Raw genomic sequence first — 21266 nt, 5'->3', positions numbered from 1 at the left:
GGATTGTGGGGTTTTTTTGTTTGTTTTTATTTTTTTTGGGGGGGGGGGGTTGTAGCTTTGCGGGATTGGGACATTGAGGTAGGCATCTGAGAGGTCTACAGTGGCAAGGAAGTTATCCCTTTTCAGCACGGTCATAACTCATTTAGATTGTTTCCAACTTTAATTTTTTCTTTAGACTAAACTGATTTAGGAAGTTGAGGTCTATGATCAACCTCGTCTTTGTTCCTAGGTTTTGGAGCTGGAAAGACCTTTGAATAAACTTCCTGCCATCTCTTTGGCTGGAACTTCTGTTGCTGCTTTCTCCACAAACGTCTGAAGGAGTTGAAAATCAATGGGATTCTTGTGTCTATTGAGAACAAACTGATTTTGAAGAAAAGTGATACACTATTGCATTCCCCTTCTTTATGGTGGGTGATGCACAGAAGAGGTTCTTAACCATCCAGTAGAGAAATGATTTAGTCTAGTGCCTACCGAGGGTCTACAGGGCTGGAATTTTGTGGGGGTTTTTTTTAAATTTGTAATACATACATATATATATATATATATATATATATATATATATATATACATATACACACACATGAATGCGGAGTACAATAGCCTTTTTTTAATTCAATATGCATTAAAGAAAAACCAATGGTGACGCAAGAAAAGGGGAAACAAAAACAACTCCTATACCCAGTGCGACTGTTAAACAATGTAAGCAGTAAAGATGAGCGAGCGTACTCGATAAGGCAAACTACTCGAGCGAGTATTGCCTTATTCGTGTACCTGCCCGCTCGTCTCTAAAGTTTCGGGTGACGGTGAGCAGGGGGGAGCGGAGGAGAGAGATCTCTCCGCCGCTCCCCGCCGGCACCTGAATCTTTAGAGACGAGCGGGCAGGTACTCTAATAAGGCACTACTCGCTCGAGTAGTTTGCCTTATCGAGTATGCTCGCTCATCTCTATTAAGCAGCAAAAGCTCCACAAAGTGGGAGCACCAACATATCTGAACAGAACTAATTAGTCAGATACACCTTGTACAGTATTAAAACAGCTGCACACCTTATTGAGTTTAGCAGGACAGCCACGAGCCATATACATCAATTTGTACTTGGCCATTACATTAACATATCCCAGCATTTCTGCTAGTTTTCTTAGGATGCTTCCAATTAACTAATATTACGTTTTTGTTTTATAAAAAAGTTTATACAGATTATGGCCCGCTGCATCTACCGGAATGGAGCCCATAAGTCCTAAGAGGAGAGACACCCTGGGGTGCAAAACCCTTGGTTCTCCCAGGTGAGACTCAAGGAACTGAAAATACCGCACTCCCGGCACATACGCATAACCGTACCCACGTCTATCAAGCATCTCAGACAAGCCACTCTGGGAGACAAACCCATAGCATGTAGGCGGGAGGGAATCATGTACATGTTTAATGTTTTCTAATAAAAACTTCTATTACCCAGACCTCTTGTGCTGGAGTACTTCTGTGGATCTCCTGCACTCTGGATCTCTCTGCATGTTGTGTTGGCTATGGCTGATGTCTCCACGTGAGCTGACGTCTGCTGGACTTAAGAATACCTACTTTTATCATGGATTGAATTTCAAACGACCACTCTTCACAAAAAATGTGGTTGTGGAGCAACATAACGGACATCTTCTCCACTTCTGTGGTTTGAATATATCCTTTTGGTTATATTAGAACAGTTTAAGTGCAACAGAACTGGAATTCTGATTTGGTTGCTATAAGCAGAGTTTACACTTTTTGATAATACAATTTGAGATACTTTTTTTTGCCTTTGCAGTTATAAGACAAACCACAAGGTGGCAGTGTTGAAAAACTAATATACAGGAGTATAGCATGAATGATACCACTACGGTATTAAAAGCTAATACATGTGAATACAGTTACATCCAGCCCATAATTGTAAACACATTTAAAAAACATTTGCAGAATTTGTGGCATATTAAAAAAGGTTATTCTGGAAACTAGATGGGATGGATGAAAACTGATAGATCATGAGGGTCTGACTATCCTAAAAACGGTACAATTATATCTTGTCTCCACTACCAGAATAAGTGTGGAAACCGAGTGATGGCCTGTATCCGCCCAGTGAACGCCCACAAACAACCTATTGGTTGCTGCAGCAAGGTCCTAGCAGCATGGGGAATGAGTTATGGCTTGCATGGAGGGTTAGTTTCAGTGTTAGACTTACATTATTAGGTGTAAATACTTCGATGTGAGAGTGGGGCGGAATGGAAGCATGTACAGCTAATCATGTAAGACTAACAGTGAAACAAATCCTAACCCTAACCCTCCATGCCAGCCATAACTCATTCCCCATGCTGCTAGGAGCTTGATGGCCGTGTAATCTCAACTCCCCTGCAGCCTTCCCCGCCGCCAAACTGTTACCGATGCCAGGCCACTCCATCCAGCCATGCAGAGAGAGCATCCCCACCGAGCGAGCCATGAGCAAAGAAGGGAGACGCGCGGGGGTGGGAGTGCCAGGACCCAAGAGCCAGATGATGGGAGCGAGCTGTCAGCGGATTAACAGGACCCAAGAGGCCGACGACGGGAGCAGCAAATCACCAGTGACCCAGAAGCGGAGAAGAGAGACTAGGAGGTTTAGTGCTAGGACCTGAAAGGCCAAGGACTGGAGCGAGTCGTGCAGCCAATCAGGAACTGGAGGGGAGGGGGGGGGGGGGCAAGCGGATGCTCTGTCTTGTGCCATGGTCTCATTGGCCTCCTGCAGACTGCTGCTCTTTATTTCTGTATTTGAAAGTGCTTTGTTACCATTACATGCAGCACTTTTTCTTCTGTCAAGGAACCAGGCAGCTGGGTAAAAGCAGGCGGACCCCATTATAGTTAATAGGGTCCGCTCAACACTGTTTGGTTTCGTCAGCCGTGGGGATTCTCTTTTCCTACTCCCCAAAATGGAGCAGGAAAGCAGAATCCCTGCTGCAGATGTGAAACCATCCTTTATCATGTGCAGAGTTTCTGAAGTCCGTTTTCCTGGATACAATGTTACCATTATTTGCAACAAATGTATCAATATTGTACAATACTGACACATTTGTTGCAGTTTTAAAGAAGTCTAGAAATGTTTCTACAATTTTTACAACAGCCATCTACCGCAGTGATGTTGCGCAAACATTTAGCAACTTTTTAACAATAATTGTATTTCATGAATGACTAAATCCTGGCAAAGCGGCAAGCCTTGCCTACTTTTCACTCCACTTTTAAAAACCGGCATGCATGGTGCATATTGCTCTAATATCTAGCACAATTGGTTAATAAACGTGTCCCACAGCAAGTCTTTCTTGATAAATGTGCACCAAAGCTTCGAACCAGATTAAATAGGTTTAAAAAATGGAAGAAACTCATAAGAACGTTTCCCATAAATCTAAAAAGCATCAACTTTGCTTTTTCCTTTTGTTAACCCTTTCCAATCCAATTTGTATCCTGGTTTTCCTAGGGGGCTTACTCTTTTTCTGACGTTATACATTGGCGCTATCTGCTGGCTAAATCCAGTACTGCATGAGGTGACACGTTGGATAGGCTTCGACAGCAAAGAGGCTGGCAATATACAGTAAGAGAACCCCGACGGCCGTCTTCCAACATCAGAGCTGTACAGCCTTAAATCATAATGTCTTTAGACGTCAGACAATGGATTGGAAAGGGTTAAATTCTTGCCCTCTCATCCTTTTGTCCACGACTGGTTGAAAAAGGGTGATCCTGGTGCTGAGAGTAAGACTACATACAGGCTTGACTCTAAAAGCTCTTTGAATTGGGACACTCCATCTAAAATGGATCTGGCAGTCGTTGAAACTGTCAGACATACTCCTCCTCTGTAACAGGGGGGTAACTATAGAGGGTGCAGGGGATGCAGTTGCACCCAGGCCCGGGAGCCTTAGGGGGCCCATAAGGCCTCCCTTCTCCATGTAGGGAGCCCAGTACTATGAATAAAGCATTATAGTTGGAGGCCCTGTTACAAGTTTTGCATTGGGACCCAGAAGCTTCAAGTTATGTCTTTGTGCAGCATGGTTTAGGTATGGGTACGGGTACAGATATAGATAGAGGGGGGGCCCCAGCTCACCTTTTGCATCAGGGCCCCTGAGCCTTTACTTACGCCCCTGCTCTGTAATGACATAAAAGATAATTTCGTTTTTTTGGCCAGAAGCTCTACGTCTCCGGCTGACTCAACTCATACTAGACCTTGAGGAAGAAGTTCCTAGAAAGGAAATTCTGAATACTCTTCCATTGATGAAGTTGACAGTAGACTTTCTCTGTGAACAGCTTCTGGATATTGTGAAATTCTCCTCCAGATCTATGGTGCTTTCCAATTTAGCTCATAAAGCCATCCGAAAGAAGCAGTGGTTGGGCAATATTTCTTCTGATGACCATTTTGCGTTTTTGCTCTTCCATCACTCCTTTCTATTTGGTCCAAGTTGTCTTGAAAAATCTCAATGAGAACAAAGAGGCATCTTTCCTTCAATCTTCTAGAAAACCAGGCTCCAGAGCTTCTAGAGGAGGATCCAGAAGATGTCCTAGATTTCTATGAAAATTTTATTCCATTGGCTGACAGAACATATAGAACAAAGCAGGTCTACTTAAAACTCTGCTAAGAACCCCCCCCCCCCCCCTCCCGTCCACAAGTTACAGTACTTGCCTGTAATGCCAGGCTTCCTATTCCTCTACTTTTGGGCAGACTGAAGATTTTCACTTGAGTCTGCTTAGAAAGCTTCTCAGATGTTTGTATGGCCTCCACCATCCAACTCCAATAGAGCTGTCCAGAACTATCTGCTAGGCCTTAAGAGTGCTTGGCCGGTCACTTCATCCATTGAAGCTGTTCTCTGGGCCAAAGCTCACATTATTCTCATCCTATGGGCTTATTTAGACGACCGTATATCGGCTCCGTTTTCACGCGGAGCCGATATACGGTGTCCTTGTCTGCAGGGGTGGGGGAGGATGGAAGAGCCAGGAGCAGGAACTGAGCTCCCACCCCTCGCCACTATTTGCAATGGGAGGGGCGGAGCTAAGTGCCAGGACTTAGCTCCGCCCCATCTCGCCCCCTCCTATTGAAAATAGTGGAGAGGGGGCAGGAGCTCAGTTCCTGCTCCTGGCTCTTCCATCCCCCCCCCTTCATCCCTGCAGACAAGGCCACCATATATCGGCTCGGCGTGAAAACCGAGCCGATATACGGTCGTCTAAATAAACCCTAAGGGCTCGTTTACATGAGTGGATTTAACCTGCATATGGTGTGATTGTAATCTTGTAGATATGATAGCTTTTAATGGCTAACAAAAATGCATATTATAGCGCGCTTTCGCGTCTTCTGCCGCGGTCATCCGCAATATAAGAAAATACGATACGCGGGGTCGCCAGCCGAGCTCACAGCTGGAATCTGCTGTGGACCTCTGAGACGACAATCCCTTTAAAGGCTCCTTCACACTGACATATTTGCGTGCAAAGTCCAGTGATTAGAATCCAGTGATTTCAATGGGTTCATTCACATGAGCATATTTTGCGTGTGCCTTTTTGACCGCGCAAAAAAGATAGAACATGTTCCAAATGCATCAAAGGCCCCCATAGAAGCAAATAGGGAAGCGGTGCGCAAATGCACGCGGAATACGCAAGAGGATGCATGAAACGCTGCATAATTCACCTGGAGAACTAACAAGACTAGAGTTAATTAGCCATTTCAATTAGCGCGTTTGTCTGCCTCGTGCAAATGAACATGCCATGCGGGCAGAAAAAAATGCAGTAAGAAATATGTGGATATGTGCGCAAAAAAAAAAGCTAAGTTCCTAGCCCCCAAAAATTGTGCTTATGCCTGTATGCAGCCAACTTAACCCTTTCCAATCCAATTTGTATCCTGGTTTTCCTAGGGGGCTTACTCTTTTTCTGCCGTTATACAAGGGCGCTATATGCTGGCTAAAGCCAGTACTGCATGAGGTGACAAGTTGGATAGGCTCCGACAGCAGAGAGGCTGGCAATATACAGTAAGAGAACCCCGACGGACGTCTTCAAACATCGAAGCTGTACAGCCTTAAATCATGTCTTAAGACATCAGACAGTGGATTGGAAAGGGTTAAAGCGTGGCCCACCCTGGATGTCGGTGACATTTAGATATGCTGATCAGTATCTAGTAAATGGCATTTCATGCCTACAAGCCGAGTGCAAACCCAGCACCGACTACAGCAGCACTGGAAGCTTCACACCGTCTGTTCAGGATACACACATGTTCACATTCGGCTGGCGCGCCGCTAGAGTCTATGCTCAGCACGTGTGTGGGCGTGCCTTTGTTCATCCAATCAGATAATGGCGACTTACGTTGTAACCAATGAGCGACTAAATGGGTGGCAACCAGAATGCCGGCTTGTACGCGAGAACGCGCGCAGTGGGCGTGCCCAGCCGCAGTTATCAATGAGCTCCGGTGACGTGTACAGTGCCCCGCCCCTTGCTGTTACTAGGCAGATTCTCAGCTCCCATAACAATCACGCCCCTCTTTTTTTTTCCTCTCCCCTTGTGCGCGTGCCCGGGCCGCTCCCAAGCGCGCCCCCGCCAACCAGGCCGGTCCTATGGGGATGGGAGCGGAGGAAGAGAGAGGAGAGGCCTGAGTAGTCCGGGCTGGCAGAGCAGGAAGCAGGGAGAGGAGAAGAGCAGGCAATCCAGCCTGATAGAGCTGCTCGGGGCTGAGGGCAGAGGCCGCGGCCGGTGGACGCTGCACGGTCTGGACTCCGGGGATGGGCATATGACAGCAGGATGGCGGAGAGAGGGGGATGTGCACTCCTGGAGTCTCTGCCCGTGGAGATCCGGGAGAGCCTGGCGGAGCTGGAGCTGGAGTTATCTGAAGGTAGGAGCAGGAAGCCGGCTCATCTGTGCTGCCGGACTACAAGTCCCATCATGCCTTCAGCCTGCTCGCTTGCAGGGGCATGCTGGGACTTGTAGTTCTGCACGGCTGCTTGACATCAATGTCCCATATGCTAGAACTATAGGCACAGGGTGGCATGAGCTGCCCAGGTAAAGGTTGCCCCTTGCCGCCGCTGTCCTCTGATTCCATGGTGCCAATCGCTCTGATTATTTTATTTTTTTTACGCAATAAATAAAGATAATCGGTATTTTTAACGACGGAGCGGGAAAATAGAGTCGCCTGTAATAGCCAAATGCAATATCTCGCAGGTATGGTGATTCTCAGGTATGAGGCGAATGGACCGACAGCGCTGATGTAATACTCAAGACCCGACCCTACCGCGATCCGCAGTTGTCATGTGTCCAGCCTGTACAGGCGCTGCTCATACGCGATCCGCAGGCGGCACACCATCTTTTTTCATTTGGCCTAGCCTTTACTCTACCCTTCCAAAAGTAAGTGAACACCTGAGCAATCAGAAGTAGTATTAGTGGAGCTCATGACATCGATTAGGCTGCCTGTCCGTGGGAGTTTTTGAATTGCGTTCCCCGCTCCCGGGCGGCGGAGATCCACTGCGGGATACCGCAACACCCGTGGACAGGCAGCCTTACTCTCCATGGCATACTTTCTACTAATGTCTGATACACGTCTGCTGGTATTTCCCTTCATTCATCCTGCAAATGTCTGGTGAGCTCTCTCAAAGGAGATCCATTGGCTCGTCTGGCGCAAGAAGCGTCGTCATTGGGCTGTTGAGCGATGGAGCAACGAATCTCACTACTCCATGATCAGAAGGCCGTATCCGGGAGTGGAGGATGCTGGGTGACTTTCATCTGCGAGCTCTGTCCGATTCGTAGATGGAGATGACTCGCAGGGGAAAGGGAAGCCATTTGTTTGAATGGGTTAATTCACACGAGCAAATTTTCTCTCTGACCGATGAGTGAGTTAGAAAAAATCGCTGCATGTCCCATTTTTGTGTGATTCTACAAGAATCGACTTATTTTCTATGGGATTTTTAAAAAATGCATCAGACATGCATTCAATTATTCATGTGAGTGCGATAATAACCAGGATGTGAGAGCTGAAGAAAACACGTGAAAATAGCACGGAAAATGGTAAATTTTTTTTAAATTTTTTTTTTTTTTTTTTTTTACCGATGGTAATCGCTCTCACCTGTGTGAATATAGCCTGAATGGTGTGCCAACAGGTAAGTACGGCGGAGGTTTTATAACAGTCTGGGTCCATTGGTTGTAGTAAGAAGAACCACGAGGACGGAGGTGTACCTTGTCATTCTAGACAATAACGTGCTGCCGACAATGTGATAATACTCTGGAAATGGTCGGCCATACTTCCAACAAGGCAACGCGCCTCGTCACAAATCCAACACTGTTGTACTTTGGTTTGAGGATATGGATGTTCCACAATTGGTCTGGCTGCACAAAGTCCAGACTTGAACCTACTGAACGTCTTTGGGATGAACTGGAATGTGAGGTCAGGAAATATGAACAGTGTCATCTTCTTTGAGAGAACTCGCCAGACGTTCGCAGGATGAACGAAGGGAAATACCAGCTTAAGTGTATCAGATCTTGAAGTCATTAGGACCAAAGGAGCCCCACTAAGGCTGGGGTCACACAGGGCGGATTTGCTGCTGTTTTGCCGCGGATTGCCGTTGCATATCCGCACTGCGGCAAAACCGCTGCGTTTGCAGTGCAATGCAGCACAAATGAGATTTGCCAAAAAGCTGTTCTCACAGGACGGATTTTTTCCGCACAGCCGCAGTGCGGAAATGCAACTGCGGCGCGGTTTTAAAAGATGCAGCATGTTCATTCTTTGGTCGTTTCCGCAGCGCTTTTTTGTCCATAGACCTCTATGGACGCAGCCAAAACCGCACCAAATACGCGACAAATACGCGACAAAAGTAAAAAAGCGCTGCGGAAAAAAAACGCTTGCGGATTTTTCCGCACGAAAATCCGCAGCAAAATCCGCAAGCCCAAATGAACCTTTGAAGCGGTTTTGCCGCAGAAGCAGTTCTTCTGCGGCAAAACCGCAACAGAAAAACCGCAGCAAAACCGCAACAAATCCGCCCTGTGTGACCCTAGCCTAAATATTACCGTAGAGAAATAAATACTGCTCTGGATTCTTGCTCAGGTGTCCAGTTACTTTTGGTCAGATGGTGCATGCAGTACTAGGGTGAAGGTGACCATTGAGGAGTTATACAGTTCTAACTCCTTGAGTTTTCGGCTTCCCGATTATGTGTATAATGTGGCTTTGTGTGATTTTTTTTTTTTTTTTTTTTTTCTCAGCTAGTTCTTCAACAGACCGGGCAGATTTCCGTTGGTTGTGATGCATTAAAAAAATTTTTAAAATAAAGGGTCAATATGATTGATTTGCAATGGGAAATGTTTGGTTGTGTAGTTTTCTATAACGAGTGGTCCAGATGAAAATGATTGTGCCGCTCGTCTCGTCTTTACCGATATGCCGGCGAGCCATCAAACAGCCCCTTGTTCAGCGCTCAGCTTGGTGACCTCCATAGATCTACAACGCCCTTTATTTGTGTAGTTGGCGCGGTGGGACAGGCGGCTGCGGACTGTTCTACCTTTACTCTGTGCAACTTGCCTGACCCATGTTAGTCGCAACCCACGCGAGCGCTGACACACGATTGTTACTCACACACACTTGTGGTTTTGCGAAGTGGTTAGCATTAAGTGGAAAAAGGTTCATTTAAAAAAAAAAAATAGGTTGGGGGTCAGTCCACGGTTAGTATGAGGCACACGCCGAACAAGCGCTCACCTCCCTGCAAAGTTGTTGGCTAGTTGTTGAGCGACGGCGGCTACCTGTTGATGTAGTGACCGTATTAAGATGAGCTGAAGCAAAGCTACTAAAGACTACTGAAGAATTTCTTGCTCGTCGCCCGGTTGGTGGCCATGTTTACACGCAACAACTGTTGCTAGCGTTTGCTCTATTCAGACAATAGTGATCCAGTGTAAAGCCACCTCAGGCCGCAGGCATCCTGCAGCGGATGCGTACCTGCTTTCTTTCTCTTCTTTCTGTACTGTGGCTCGTACGTGCACAGTATGGGTTTTTTTTTTTTTTTTCTTTGATTCTTTTTTAACTCCTTCTATTCCCACGGAATCCGTGGCCAGTCTGCAATGTCAATTGCGGTAGGGTCATGGGTTGGACTGCATCCATTGACTTCAATGGAAAACTTCCATGCGGAATCCACAGGAAAATGGAGCATTCTGCGATTATTATTTTTATAATTTTTTTTTCTTCATCCGCGAGTGGAAACCACAATTGGTTTCCGCTCGTGTGCATGAAGGATTAAAAACAATCACAAAAAATGGCCGTTACTTACTGACTGAGGAGTGCATATAGATGCGTCCTCCTCTCACCATGCAGGTAGCTGACTACTAAATGAGGGAGCAAATTACACCTGTGCAGGACACCGATGAGACAGCCACTCACACTGCCTCCTGGTAATGAGGGGGGTGGATGCTTGAACACCAAGCATCCACCCCCCTCATTATCAGGAGGCAGTGTGAGTGGTTGTTTTATCGGTGCCCTCACAGGTGTTATTGGCTCCTCCATTTGGTAGTCAGCTACCTGCATGGTGAGAGGAGGATGCATCTATATGCACTCCTCAGTCAGTAAGTAATGGCCGTTTTTTGTGATTGTTTTTAATTTTTTATTTCTCCTTCTGTGATGCATGAAGGATAAAAGTTTGCATAGCATACTATGGGCGGTATTTGCTGCGGAATCCAGAGGCGGTCGCCCGCCTTGAATTGCGCAATTCAAGTCCGCCGTGTATATTCATCCTTAACGTTGGCAGTCGTTAAGATAGATCTAATGCCTAAATTACACTTTAGGTGTCGTGCACTTGGCCATATTGTAGCTCTGGTCTATGACTTCAACCTCCTGTAGGTTTCGTATTTAGGGCGGCCTCACACAAGCGTATGTGCATGCTTCAGCACAACATATTTGCGCTATGAACGAGGCTTTTTATTGCACTTCTATTGGCACATCTTACTGTTTTTTGTTTTGTTTTTTTGGCACGCAGGGTAGTTTTTTTGGGGGGGGGGGGGGTGAGCAGAACACTATTATGCTCCAACTTAAAAGGCTTAATGAGGGCAGATGTTCGTTTTTTTTATTCTTTTCATGGAATTGCGCCCCTTCATAGACTTCTGTGAAGACCCTTGGTGTGCAAATATACAAAAATAGAGCAGGTCCTATTTATTTATTCATGCTTGTAAAACACATGTGCAAAATACAAAAATGGGAACGAACCCATTGAAATTAATGGGTTCAATTCTCTGCATGTTGCATGTGCAAAAACGCGTGCGAATACGTTTGTGTGACTCAAGCCTAAATAAAATTTGGCATGCTCCATTGGATTCCAAATGTGCGGCGGAATTCTCCTGGAAGCATCGGTTGTGCAGAAGAACATCTCCTCTCATACAGCGTCCGATGAAACCTGGTCAGCGCCATATGTACAGTGCCACGCAGACTCCTTGCCTGCAGAAAGTCTGACTACAATCCCATATTATAGCAGTAGTATTCGTATTGCGATATGTATGAGTGATGTCGGGCCGGACAAGAACATGAGCAATTGCTCCTTAACCTTCATGTTGTATGGAACCTGCGTCCCGAGAAGTGCCACGGAGCCGCGCCGCATAAAAATGCACCAAAACATGTAAAATATATTCAGTCCAAGGAAATGTTCATTTACTTCTATGGAAAGACTTTCACACTTCCTTTTTTTATGCTGCTATTCAAAAAAGTGCGCCAAACCTCCAAGGAATGGGACATAATGCAAGTTGTTTCTTTAAAGAATCGCTACAATGTAACATCTGGCACTGCTGAACCTCCCGCCCACTGAAGATGATACACAATGAACCTGAATGGAAAAGTAAGGACACCGTGTAGGAAAGTTGTGTGTAATAATAGACCCTTCAGGCATTATTATCATCGTTGTAATGGATGCATATGTCTCGCTGAAAGGCGCAATATGACTGATAGATTACCTGTCAGTAAATGTATTAACAGTCGGCTATTTTGGGTTGCGGACAGTTAAAGTAGTTTATCCTGGTTATTGGTAGGGGAATACTTCTGCAGTTAGCTGTTTCATAGACTCGGCCTCTTGTATTGAGGTCGGTGGTGATAACTATTTAAATGACTTCGCTGTCAATTTTCGATGCAGGAATGCGAGGCGTGTGATACTCAATATTTTCTGGCAGATTTTTTGGTCTTAATTTTCGGCGCTCAGGCTTACACCCCTGTGAGGCCGGCCTCACTGACAGTTCATAACGGTGAAATGCTTTATGTCCATTGACCGCCCCTTTTATGAAGTGCAAAATGTCAACACTCTTCCTGCATTTAGCCCCCAATCGGCCATGTTCTTATAGAAGTATCTTCTTTAATAAATGTTTACAAATTACATCATTCAGACTTGTATAAAAATAAGTAACACGAAACATACTTAGAGTGTTATAAGATAAATAATGAAAAGATAATAAATACTGACCTCTATAACCAGAAATGACCACATGACAATCATTGCCCCTCTCAGGTTAACCTCTTCATTGTTAATATTCTAGACATGGATATAAATCAATCCATCGCCAGAGTCTTTTGGTGTTCTGTATTGCCCCAACCTCGTAAGAGGACCGAGTGGTGTCTGCCAAGGCTCTACCGAGCACCAAATGCCCATCTATAAGGGTTTCTTTTATCAGCCAGTATTTCTATATTTGCAAGAATAAGTAGAGAGAAAGAAAAAAGCGGAAAAAGAAAACAAAAAGGGGGTGGAGAGAAAAACAAGAGGGAAGTCTCCGTCCTCACGTCTCACGCCAGGCTCCGTTGATTTAAGTCTAATCTATAATCTGCTTCTAGTTCTGTTACCTCTCACCCTTCAGGTCTTTTAGAGATCTGTCCTTCCTACCATCTTCTATATTGGGACTGTCCCAACCACAAGCCCCCCCTCACACCTTGGGGATCCTCAGAATTCTTTCCAGACCTCCCATGTCATATTATAGACCCCCACCCCCAGTTAAATTCGTCCTTGGCTCTGAGTTCCTCCATATGGTTAACACTTTCCAATCCACTGTCTGACCTGTGAAGACATTATGATTTAAGGCTGTACAGCTCCGATGTTGGAAGACGTCCGTCGGGGTTCTCTTACTGTATATTGCCAGCCTCTCTACTGTCAGAGCCTATCAAACGTGTCACCTCATGCAGTACTGGCTTTAGCCAGCAGATAGCACCATTGTATAACAGAAGAAAAAGAGTAAGCCCCCTAGGAAAACCAGGATACAAATTGGATTGGAAAGTGTTAATCTCGTCCATAATTAACATCCAGCTGGTACATGTGGGTGGGACCTGAGATTTCCAGGATCGAGGGATCGCAGCTCTCATACCAGGACGAAAAAACATAGGATGTCCTTTTTGTTATCTGCATATGAGTCTGGAAAAATTGAGAAAAGAATAATCTCTGGTGTTAATTCCACTGATCTCCCCCTCAGCCACTTATACAGTGTCCCGATCTCCCTCCATAGACCCATTATCGCCGGGTAAGACCACCAGATGTGCCCATCTCATCACGGCATCTCCAACACCTGTCAGACGACCCATGGTGAATCCTGGTGAGGCGGGCAGGAGTATAATACCACCTTGCCAGGAGTTTATAATTCAACTCCTGGTGTCTGCCCGACACAGAGACCCGGACCAATCCCCCTTAGATAGGGGGATTGAACACTCCCGGTTTACTCCCCCATTGCACCCTAAACCATATCTCCTGTTTCAGTAACTCCTTGGCTGCCAAGAAACCATAAATCACAGAAATCTCTCTCCCCGAGTGGAGGCACATAGTTCCTCGAAACGTGTGGACTGAACAGTCAGCATCGTGGATAAGCAGAGGCTTTGTAAAAAAAAAAAAAAAAAAAAAAGAAAATGGCTGTAAATATTGAAACCAAGCGCCTATCATAAAACCCCCGTCTCCTAAGAGCTCAAGTAATGATTTAATCCCGTCTACCCGCATGATATCTCTAACCCTAGGCGGATATGTCGGCAGCACGTTTTCTAGTATAAGCGGAGACTGCTGCTGGTGTAGGCAATCCGTCAGAAGACTAACGATCGTTTTAACGATTGTTCATCTACATACTAGCGATCATCTGCTGCATCATGTAACCTGCAGTAACAGCTATGCTGAAGTTATGATTTATTGAGGAACCAAAAATGGGGTTGGGGGGTCCGTAAGGGATTAAAGAATTTGGGGATGAACTGGCAAAAAATTGCATCTAGAGAAAAAAAAATACACTTTTTTTTTTTTAATGTTGCAAGCAAATCCCGGTTATACTTGAGTCATTGTCTTTAATCAGTTCTCGATCAGTCCTCCTCCTCCAGCAGGTTTATCACATGCATGACCTCTTGGCCTTGTAGAAGAAGTATGAAGTTCGTTCTTTCTTCATTGTCTCGTCGGCTGGACAGACCAGGGGCTTCAGCCCATCCCTTAACAAAAATGAAGTTCTTTGTTGCAACCATCATTCATAGAAGATCAGGAAGGAAATTCCAAATCCTTCTATTACCCTCAATAACGGGGGCTATTTGTGTAATAGCGGTGTAAAGGAAGAGGCTAGCGTAAGGCCGTAGCAGTCAATTGGCATCTATATTTTTTCTTGCACGGTTTAGACAATGAGGGCTCACATCTGCTGAAGCAACGGCCATTTATTTCCTCTTAGAGAAGTCCTAAATGTTTCCCATGTTGTGTCTGGGCGGGTGATGAGCTGGGCTGCGGGATAGTCCTCCCACTTAGAACTTTCTTATGTTCTAAGGACTTTCTTCCCAGTATTTGGGAGTGACTTTGGGCCCGGCCTGCTCTCTAGTGGACGGACGTTACATTCTGTTACATGAACAGAAATGAAGAACTTTTAACCTAACGAAAAAAGAACAGCGGAAATATGCGCAGAGATTGTTGGGCTGTTTAGGGCCACTTCTGTTGGGTAGCGGGTTACTGAGAACTCCTTGACATACAATGTGATGGTTTTTTTTTTTTGTTTTGTTTTTGTTTTTTTACATCAAGGGTCTTTTTGAAATAAGTTCTTCGTCTCCCATATTGGTTCCATATTAACGCAGGTTTGACATGTGACTGGAAATAGAAAATGTTGGACAGTGGTGTAAGGGTACGTTTGCACGGAGTAGAAAATTTAGCAGCGTGTGCGCATAAAAACCTGCATCAAAATCCACAACGCAAGTGCGGATTTTGACCAGGAATGAGCTGCTTATCCGCAGCTGCTTTTAGTAGCTACATCACTCACCTCGGAGTACACGGTGCTGTCCGAGCACCCCGGCACACATATATCTATACTACACCCGAGTTCGGCACTATGGAGCAATTCCAGCAACCGCATTGGTTCTGATTCACAATTCCAGCAACCTGATTGGTTCTGATTCACAATTCCAGCAACCTCATTTGGTTCTGATTCACAATTCCAGCAACCTCATTTGGTTCTGATTCACAATTCCAGCAACCTCATTTGGTTCTGATTCACAATTCCAGCAACCTCATTTGGTTCTGATTCACAATTCCAGCAACCTCATTTGGTTCTGATTCACAATTCCAGCAACCTCATTTGGTTCTGATTCACAATTCCAGCAACCTCCTTTGGTTCTGATTCACGATTCCAGCAACCTCATTTGGTTCTGATTCACGATTCCAGCAACCTCATTTGGTTCTGATTCACGATTCCAGCAACCTCATTTGGTTCTGATTCACGATTCCAGCAACCTCATTTGGTTCTGATTCACGATTCCAGCAACCTCATTTGGTTCTGATTCACGATTCCAGCAACCTCATTTGGTTCTGATTCACGATTCCAGCAACCTCATTTGGTTCTGATTCACGATTCCAGCAACCTCATTTGGTTCTGATTCACAATTCCAGCAACCTCATTTGGTTCTGATTCACAATTCCAGCAACCTCATTTGGTTCTGATTCACAATTCCAGCAACCTCATTTGGTTCTGATTCACAATTCCAGCAGCCTCATTTGGTTCTGATTCACAATTCCAGCAGCCTCATTTGGTTCTGATTCACAATTCCAGCAGCCTCATTTGGTTCTGATTCACAATTCCAGCAGCCTCATTTGGTTCTGATTCACAATTCCAGCAGCCTCATTTGGTTCTGATTCACAATTCCAGCAGCCTCATTTGGTTCTGATTCACAATTCCAGCAGCCTCATTTGGTTCTGATTCACAATTCCAGCAGCCTCATTTGGTTCTGATTCACAATTCCAGCAGCCTCATTTGGTTCTGATTCACAATTCCAGCAGCCTCATTTGGTTCTGATTCACAATTCCAGCAGCCTCATTTGGTTCTGATTCACAATTCCAGCAGCCTCATTTGGTTCTGATTCACAATTCCAGCAGCCTCATTTGGTTCTGATTCACAATTCCAGCAGCCTCATTTGGTTCTGATTCACAATTCCAGCAGCCTCATTTGGTTCTGATTCACAATTCCAGCAGCCTCATTTGGTTCTGATTCACAATTCCAGCAGCCTCATTTGGTTCTGATTCACAATTCCAGCAGCCTCATTTGGTTCTGATTCACAATTCCAGCAGCCTCATTTGGTTCTGATTCACAATTCCAGCAGCCTCATTTGGTTCTGATTCACAATTCCAGCAGCCTCATTTGGTTCTGATTCACAATTCCAGCAGCCTCATTTGGTTCTGATTCACAATTCCAGCAGCCTCATTTGGTTCTGATTCACAATTCCAGCAGCCTCATTTGGTTCTGATTCACAATTCCAGCAGCCTCATTTGGTTCTGATTCACAATTCCAGCAGCCTCATTTGGTTCTGATTCACAATTCCAGCAGCCTCATTTGGTTCTGATTCACAATTCCAGCAGCCTCATTTGGTTCTGATTCACAATTCCAGCAGCCTCATTTGGTTCTGATTCACAATTCCAGCAGCCTCATTGGTGGTTAGTGCCAAACTTGAGTGTAATATAGATATATGCCCCCCGGCACAGACTCCTCAACAGCTTCAGTTGGTCTTGTCTTCAGCAGCCCCTGTGGGGCTTCCCCAAAGGATTGATTTCCGTTGGTACCATCGCTGTCCATACTTCATGCTGACTAGGCACGTTTAGTGGTCGCTCGGTTTTGATGATTTTTAGACCATGCACTTTTTTGATTACTTTTGGCTGGTAGAGGTCCGGCCCCCGCTGGGGTAAAGCTCAGTCCACTACACTCTTCAGTACAGCTGTGTTACATACAGCCCAGTATACATGTCTTTTTCTATGGCAGTCCTTGTCTGAAGGTGGGTTCACACCTGCGTTATAATTCTCTCATAATTCCTTTTCTCCCTTCCGTTTTTTCAACGGAATGAAAATTAACTTCATCTGAATGCGTGTTTAAAAAAAAAAAAAAAAAAAAGCGCAGCGTGTTCTGTTTCACTGCATATTGCGTGGCTGCATCCATATCCCCTGGGTGTGAATAAAACGCTGTACATGTGCGGCAATTAATACACTGTGCCCGTAAGACCAACCACACACACACCCTCTTCTCTCCCCCCCCCCCCCCCCAAGAAAAATGGCGCCCTGCGCAGCGATAGCCGTTTTACCGCACGTTCATGTGAACCCACCTTCCACGTTCCATCCACTTCTAGTAAAGGGAAGGTTAAATAAGCGCAGCGTGCGTGACACTATAATACTTGCAGACTCGGAAGCTTTTATTGCGGCTGTCAGATGAATGACCCACTTCATTAACTGTAATTTAGGTTTTTACTTCGGTCTGTATTTAAGCATTTAGGTTTTTACTTCGGTCTGTATTTAAGCACCCACGCTCCTCTGCTTCCACCTGCACCAACATGTCAGCCGGGGATCAGAACTCATTTCTGTGTGAAGGTTGTAATTCTTCTACCCTCCATTCAGGAAACGGCTTTCATCCCCTCGTAACAATTTGTATGGAGTTAAGGGAACGTGTCGTTTATGCTTGTACTATTATTCTGGCTGCTTTACTATACAATGCATAGTGGAAAGCAAAAAAAGTATATAATTAAAGTACTACTTGGGCGTCTCTTTAAAGGGCCACTCCGGTGACTTAATTCATTCATTATGTAGCTCCCCCCTGTGAGCTAGTGTTACTTTGGTTAGTGTACCTTTTCTGTCTGAAACTCCTGGCCTCTTTCTTCTCCCCCCCCCCCCCCCCTCCCACCCTTGCCCACCACCCTCAGAGGGTCATGTGATCTTAGTTCTGACCATCTCAGATCTACGTGGGTTACGTATTCATTTTTTAGCCAAATCCTCAGTTTGTGTGATGCTATTATATGATCTCTATCACATAAACTGGCTGGAGGGGGGGCACTGACACAGATGATCACACAGGTATAATAGAGGAGATATGTACTGTAGCATTTTCAGGTGAATATGGACGGTAATTAAACTGACCCCGCAGCAGGCAGAAATGGTATTGCTTCAGCTAATGCTGTGCTGATGCATCATTGGAATGATATATAAATCTGAAAGTAAAATAATCTCTTTTGGGATGGTGCCTGATGAGCATCAGACAGGGGCTACACTACTTGGAAGTGGCTGGAATATCAAGAGTGGTTCCCCCAGAGTGTGGCAGGCAATCAGGCGAGGGGGGCAGAGATGGCAACGTGTGGATTTGCCAGAGGTGGCCCTTTTAAAACCAGTGTATTATAGAACACTCAAGTACTCAACCTGTATTTTACTTGTAAGTATGCTGTTGAGTGCAGAAAAAAAAAAACATACTTGGGGTTCCTGTGTTTTCTATAGGCAGAGGGGAGCGAGCTGCTACCGGACTCTTCTGGTGGCGGTGGCTTAATGAAAAGGACTGCCCATTGAATCCTGAGCCGCGCCTTCCAAATATCATCTGTTTTGGGTGGTTTTGGATGTTTTTTTGCTATAGTGTATGGGGGCTTTTCACATTGCAGTATGAAATGCAAGTTCTGAGTTCTCTTCAAAATGCACCTTTTTTAGGCTGGGTTCACACAGGGCGGATTTGCCGCGGAAATTCCGTGCGGAATTTCGCCGCAGCAAATCCGCATGCGGCCGCTAATCCCGGGATTAGCCAGCCAAGTGGACGCGATTTCTCAGATATCTTGTCCACACGGGACGGCAAATCCGCTGCGGCTAAGCCGGCAGAAGCCGCTGCTGCGGCGCAGATTTGCCGATTGCAGCAGTTCCCCCGGTGGAAATGTTGCGGTTTTTTGCTGCGGCCAAACCGTGACATTTCCGTCGGGAATCCGCCCTGTGTGACCGTGGCCTTAATGTTTAAAGGAGATGTCCCGCGCCGAAACGGGTTTTTTTTTTTTTTAAACCCCCCCCCCGTTTGGCGCGAGACAACCCCGATGCAGGGGTTAAAAAAACCACCCGCACAGCGCTTACCTGAATCCCGGCGGTCCGGTGACTTCAATACTTACCGCTGAAGATGGCCGCCGGGATCCTCTATCTTCGTGGACCGCAGCTCTTCTGTGCGGTCCACTGCCGATTCCAGCCTCCTGATTGGCTGGAATCGGCACGTGACGGGGCGGAGCTACACGGAGCTACACGGAGCCCCATAGAGAACAGCAGAAGACCCGGACTGCGCAAGCGCGGCTAATTTGGCCATCGGAGGCCAAAAATTAGTCGGCACCATGGAGACCAGGACGCTAGCAACGGAGCAGGTAAGTAAAAAACTTTTTATAACTTCTGTATGGCTCATAATTAATGCACAATGTATATTACAAAGTGCATTATTATGGCCATACAGAAGTGTATAACCCCACTTGCTGCCTCGGGACATCTCCTTTAATGTTTAAAAAACAAACCCCTTTATTTCGTTGGCCCACTGCCCCCATTCTTTACACTGCATCATGCAAGCTCAGCAGATAATCCATGCCCAGAGTTTATTTCCGTTGTAGCAGAGAGAGATTATATTACAGGTAACTTTTTTAGATGGAACGGTTTCCTTCCCATCTACGATGTTTTTACTTATGTGATGTTGAGATCCAAAAATCGCGACATGCTCTGTCTTTCTGTGATGTGCGGTTTATTTGGGGGGGGGGTTAAATTTCCCGTGTCCCTATGGAGCCTTCTTTTTATTGCATCGCAACGCAACAAAGATGTGGTGTGATGTGCTTTTAACATTAGAACATCATATTCTCTTTTACGATTTAAAAAATTGCGCAATTTTATCATGGGCGGCAGCGATATGAGATTATTCTTAAAAAAAAAAAAAAAACATTGCTGACTCTCAAAAATCATGGGAACAAAGATGCAATTTTGCTGCGGTTTTCTTGTGGCAAAATCACAATTTCCCCCATGTGAAACTAGCCTAAAAGAGAGAAAGTGAAGGATAATCGTTTGCTTTTTGCTCATCGTTCATTTTCTGCAGGCATAAAACCATCGCTGGCTCGCTCACTTATCGTTTATACAGCGAATGGGGAAGACTGAACGAGCCAACGATGTATCTGCCTGTCTAAACAGGCTGCACGACAGCGAATGAGCTGGTGGTGACATCGCTCGCTCACGCAATAAATTGGCTCGTCTAAACCCAAAGGTTCAACAAACTTTTTTTTTTTTGCTTTCCTGTCACCCTTCCTCTGCCAGTCCCGCCCCTCTAGTATCCCGCTGCTCTCCACTCCCTGCTGCAGCGATGATGTCACCACCATAAGGGGCGTGTCTCTGCTGCAGCCAGTCATTGGCTCGCCACTGCCAGCAATCAGCAGTAGCTGGTCACATGTCCCTGTGCCGTAACATCATCACTGTGGTGGGGGACTGGACATGGGGAGCGCTGGCGAGTGATTATTTTCCCACTGCTCTGGGCATGATAACTTGGGGCTTAATAACTCCTTTGGGAAAAAAAAAAACTAAGGCAAATGATGCAAAAAAAAAAAAAAAGCCAAATCTAATTTACATGAAAAATTAAGGAATTTCTGTACATCCTACTCCAGAGTATTTATACTTTGTTTTGCAGTGAAGCATTAGATTACTGGGGGGGTGGGGGACATTGTTGGGGGCAAGTTTCCAAAACTCAGGAAAGTACAGGAAAACTTTTTCTTCATATAGAACCCATATTTATGTATTTTCTATGGCTAATGTCATAAAATCATTATCACATGGTATGTATTATCACTCAATGTCTTTTATAAATCCGGCCTGGCTTGATGGTGAAATGGTTAAAGCTGAAGCTTGGAATATATGTGACGAGGCCTTCCACATCAGAGAATGTACTGGATATTCCTCTGTCCGGCTTATTGTTATTACAGGAAGTAGAGAAGGAAAAGGGCCCAGATGTTCATTGTGAGCGTCACACTGACCCCTCGCTGCACCGCTGATTCCTTTCTCTGTCAGACCCCTCTTATGTCTCACTTTCAGCCTGGG

General features: G+C 45.4%; 1 protein-coding gene across 2 annotated transcripts in view; it reads left to right on the top strand.

The window, feature by feature from the left end:
- The first annotated feature begins 6533 nt into the window (after positions 1–6533).
- DIP2A (disco interacting protein 2 homolog A) overlaps positions 6534–21266 on the top strand; it is a 78369-nt gene continuing 63636 nt past the window's right edge. For both annotated transcript variants that reach the window (XM_066575718.1, XM_066575717.1), the window contains exon 1: positions 6534–6841. In XM_066575718.1, the coding sequence (XP_066431815.1) occupies positions 6751–6841 (91 nt within the window). In that variant the 5' untranslated portion in view covers positions 6534–6750. The remainder of the gene's footprint in view (positions 6842–21266) is intronic.

This window comes from Eleutherodactylus coqui, chromosome 8 (assembly GCF_035609145.1).
Source record: "Eleutherodactylus coqui strain aEleCoq1 chromosome 8, aEleCoq1.hap1, whole genome shotgun sequence".
Lineage (NCBI taxonomy): Eukaryota > Metazoa > Chordata > Amphibia > Anura > Eleutherodactylidae > Eleutherodactylus > Eleutherodactylus coqui.
Note: the sequence above shows the minus strand (reverse complement) of the source record. Positions and strands in the feature narration are given on the sequence as shown.